This window comes from Lygodium microphyllum, chromosome 8, assembly GCF_053477565.2.
Source record: "Lygodium microphyllum isolate KBCC chromosome 8, Lygodium_microphyllum_v1.1.10, whole genome shotgun sequence".
Classification (NCBI taxonomy): domain Eukaryota; kingdom Viridiplantae; phylum Streptophyta; class Polypodiopsida; order Schizaeales; family Lygodiaceae; genus Lygodium; species Lygodium microphyllum.
The window spans coordinates 139,461,287-139,465,217 of record NC_141142.1 but is presented as its reverse complement, the minus strand read 5'-3'; the positions used below and the strand labels follow the sequence as shown (position 1 = coordinate 139,465,217).

Sequence of the window (3,931 nt, the reverse complement as noted above, 5' to 3'; positions counted from 1 at the left end):
AATACCAAGCATGAGTATTCATATTGCTGACCACAGGAGAGAATATCTCATATAATAATTAACTCCCTTCGTCTACTTAAAACCCATAGCAACCAATATGGCCTTATATACTACCTTAGGGTTTTATTAATCAAACAAACTATAATAGTAAATGTCTCAACCCAAAAGTACTATGATAAGCTGGTCTAACCAAGCATATCATGGACTCTTTTCTAAATAGTGCCATTCATGTGCTTTGCAACACCATTTTGGTGTGGGGTATATAGGGTGGTTAACTGATGCTTAATATCCTTCTTATCATAAAACTGCTCAATGCTTGAGACACATTCGCCCCAATTGTCAGATCACATGCATTTCACTAGATTGGTTCTTAACCATAGCTAGAAAGCGTTGAAATGTAGCTAAGACATTCGACTTTTGCTTTATGGGATAGGCTCAAATCTTATGTGAAGAATCATCAATAAAGGTGACAAAATACTTAGCACTAGCTAATGACTAACAGGACATGGGACCACAGAGATCTGAATGCACAAGGGCCAATGGCTCATTCGTGTGTGTAGAACTAGCCTTTTTATGTGAGTTACAAGTTTACCAAATGTATAAACAATGATTACAAGAGTCAAAACATGAGTAGTCAAGAGGTGGCAAATATTGCAAATGAGTGAGTACTTTCATTTCTTTAATGGACATATACCCAAGATGATGATGCCATAGAGATACATGTGAAAGATCGGTCACAGCCAAAACATGATCAATAGATCTAGATACAAGCATGGGGTACATGTTGCCAACCTTGGCACCTCTAGCAAAAATGAGGCTCTATGTAATCTTCCATACAAAATCACCAAAAAAGACATGAGATATCATCCAACTGTCCTCCTAAGATAAGGTTTTTAGTCAAAGCCAGAACATGATATACATTGCGAAGTACAAACGGAGCACTAGTATCAAACTGCAATCTCACATCACCTATGCCAATAATATCCAATGCAATGCAATGTCATCTCCCAATCTACAAAGTGGACCATGAACGGAGAGTAGGCTCCCACCAAGAGGTCCTTCCTGTCGATCAAGGCTTCATGGAAAGATTGGAAGCCCAATGGAAAGAGATTAGGGGATTTGAGGATCCCCTTGACCAACTCACAATCTCATGCTCCCCCTAATCAAGGCTTTGGTTTTTCCCCTTATGGGACATCCCTAAGATTATTGCACTCTGATCCAAACAGATGATTAAGGCTCGTAGACTGTAGTAGTTTAATAATAGTCTATCTAGCGAAGGCCTTGCAGGCAAAATAGGGGGATTCTCCTTGGTCCTCTTGCAGTCTACTGTTTTTTGAAGGATATGGAATGGGCAGAGCCTCCTCTAATGCAAAGAAAAAAAAATAAAAATAAAAATAAATAAATAAATAAATATTAAATACAATGTGACGCATTCTCATTAAAAGATATTTTTAGTGGACACTAACAGGAATGTGAATACTGTGGAATCTGGATACCCTTACTTTTTTGAATACTGTGAAATTTGAATACTCTTACTTTTTGAAAGCCTTGGTAAGTAGTGTGCACTGTGGCCGTACTCTTAAGCAAGCGAGAACCGACTAGAATAGCTAAGGGGCGCGGGTTTTAGGGCAGATAAAATAAACCCGTGATTGGAGGGGTAAAAAGTCAGACCCGAGTGCATCTACACTCACTCACGCACGACCATTGATGGGGGTAGGTAGTTGGGGCTGCGGGGGAAGGAGTGGGGCCCAAATGCTTCCCACCCATCTCTGTCTGATTCAGTGACCAGTCTCTCTCTCTCTCTCTCTCTCTCTCTCCCTCCTCCCCCGCCCCTGACATAAGGGAGGGCCCCACCCATGTGTGGGAGAGCAGGCACGAAGGTCGTTATCACACAAGCAACCTTTAATACAGGCGAGGCACTAACGAAGGAGGCGAGCTTTTACTGGCATCCTTTCACAATCTCTCATCATCATCATCACCATCATATCAAGCACCATAGACATCTCTCTCGCTCCCCCTTCTTCGCTTAATACAAGCCTCTACCCTTCGTTCTACACACAAGAGAGGCGCCGAACATTGTTGCAGACCTCCCTCTCTCTCTCTCTCTCTCTCTCCCCCGCCCGGCGCCCCGGTGAGGCCCTCACGCTGCAGGAAATAATCACCAATTCAAGTAAGATAAGACAGGCCCCGCGGAGAGACAGCATGGGCTGCTTCTCCCTCCATTTCCTGGCGGCCTGCTCGTCAGCATCCTCCAAGGTCAAAATCATGACCTTAGACGGCCAGTGCCTCAAGTTCGAGGCCCCCATCCATGTCAAGGAGGTCCTCGTCGACTACCCCGGCCACGCCATCTTCCACTCCCACACAGCGCGCAAACTCGGCAGAAAGGCCCGCCCTCTGCAGTCTACTCTCCATCTCCAGCCAGGACAGCTCTATTTCATGGTTCCTTTGCCAACGAAAAGGGAGTGCAGGCTCGCCGCTGCTTCTTCAACCAAGCTTAGCACCACAGCAGCCATGGCGGACCGTCAGGCGGGAGCAACATTGGCCGATCATCAGACTTCTTGCAGTGACAGCTGTGGTCATGCTGTTAAAAACGCCACTTGTTCCTCGGCCGTGTCTGCTAGGCGCAGTGTCAAACTGGCCGATAATATTCAGACTTCCTGCCCTGGCCGCCATGGCTACAACGGAAATGTTGGGAACACCTCCTGTTCTACGGCCGTTTCTACCAAACGCAGGGTCACATTTGCCATCCAGGCTAGCGAGAATAAGGATGTTGCCGTTTCAGAGTCTTACTCATCTTCTTTGGAAGCTTTACCCCATAGCTCGTCCACCACCTCATCCATGGCCACAAGCTTCAGGTTGAAGGTCGTGCTTTCAAAGAAGCAGCTTGCTGGCATTCTCCAGGATAGCCAGGATGCAGCTTCTGTGGTGGAGAGCCTGCTCATGCCTCTGCTCAAAGATGCCAAATGCAGCAGTGCGGCAGACATAAACAGGAGGCTACATCCCTCTTCGTCCGTAGCAGACGATCTGTTTTCTTGGAGGCCGCATTTGGAAAGCATACCAGAGCACTTGTGAAGCCGTGACTGTTTCCCCACTCTAACCCCTTCCCTTTCCGGGGCTCTAACCTGTGTTCCACTTAGGTAATCACAGATCTTAATGCCTAGGAACACCATTTTGAGAGCTTAATTGGCTCACCAAGTTATAGTTGTACATTTTTTACGGTATGTTTTGCGAGGCATGGATGTTCTGTTTTGGGTGCCCTTGCGAGAGCTGTACATTCATTGTTGCAAATCTGAAACAATTTGTGGTTTTACGAAGGGTGTTTTTGATTTTCTTCATGCCAGTTAAATGAACGGAGCAATTGGGCAAGCATGGTAGTTTTCACTGCACTCTTTACTGGATGCATGTGACCATTTACCTCAGTGCTTGGTTCTTCAGGGCCATGCTGCAAGTTGGATTTCAGCTTACAGTGTTAAATTCAGGTTCCCTATTGTAAACTGTTTTTTCTTATGATAGTGTGTTTAATAACAGTAGATGAATTATTAAAGCTGCACACTCGGGTCGAAGAAGTTCACCCAGCAGCGATTTGAGCAGTAGCTGATAGGGCGATTGCCTGTCTAGAGTGAGAATTTAGGCTTTATTCCCAGTGCAAATTGGTGGAGTTCTAGCTCTCCAAATGGGGCAATGGGCATTGTGAGGACACCAAAAATGCCCCTAGCAAGGTCATCGTATTCAAAACCAGTGGGGTAATTTGCAAATAAGACCCAACAAGTGCCCTACGCCTGATTTTCTCAAGGCAATAGCCCTTTCTCTGGTGGAGCTCATTCTTCAACATCTCATTCGGATGGAAAAGCGGTAGTTGTGATGAGTGTGCATACGTTTGGATTTCTTGGGACTTATGTTGGGTTGCCCCTCCATGTAGGATCTCTTTTCC

The 3,931-nt window shown here is 45.5% G+C and overlaps 1 protein-coding gene across 1 annotated transcript; it reads left to right on the top strand.

Annotated features, from left to right (window-relative positions):
- The first annotated feature begins 1,937 nt into the window (after positions 1 to 1,937).
- On the top strand, positions 1,938 to 3,369 carry LOC148032935 (uncharacterized). Its single transcript, XM_087684211.1, has one exon. The coding sequence runs from the start codon at positions 2,203 to 2,205 to the stop codon at positions 3,070 to 3,072; it is 870 nt and encodes a 289-aa protein (XP_087540337.1). The 5' UTR covers positions 1,938 to 2,202; the 3' UTR covers positions 3,073 to 3,369.
- The last annotated feature ends 562 nt before the right edge of the window (positions 3,370 to 3,931 follow it).

Coding starts and splice junctions, on each gene's coding strand:
- LOC148032935 (XM_087684211.1), top strand. CDS start 2,203: ATGGGCTGCTTCTCCCTCCATTTCCTGGCGGCCTGCTCGTCAGCATCC.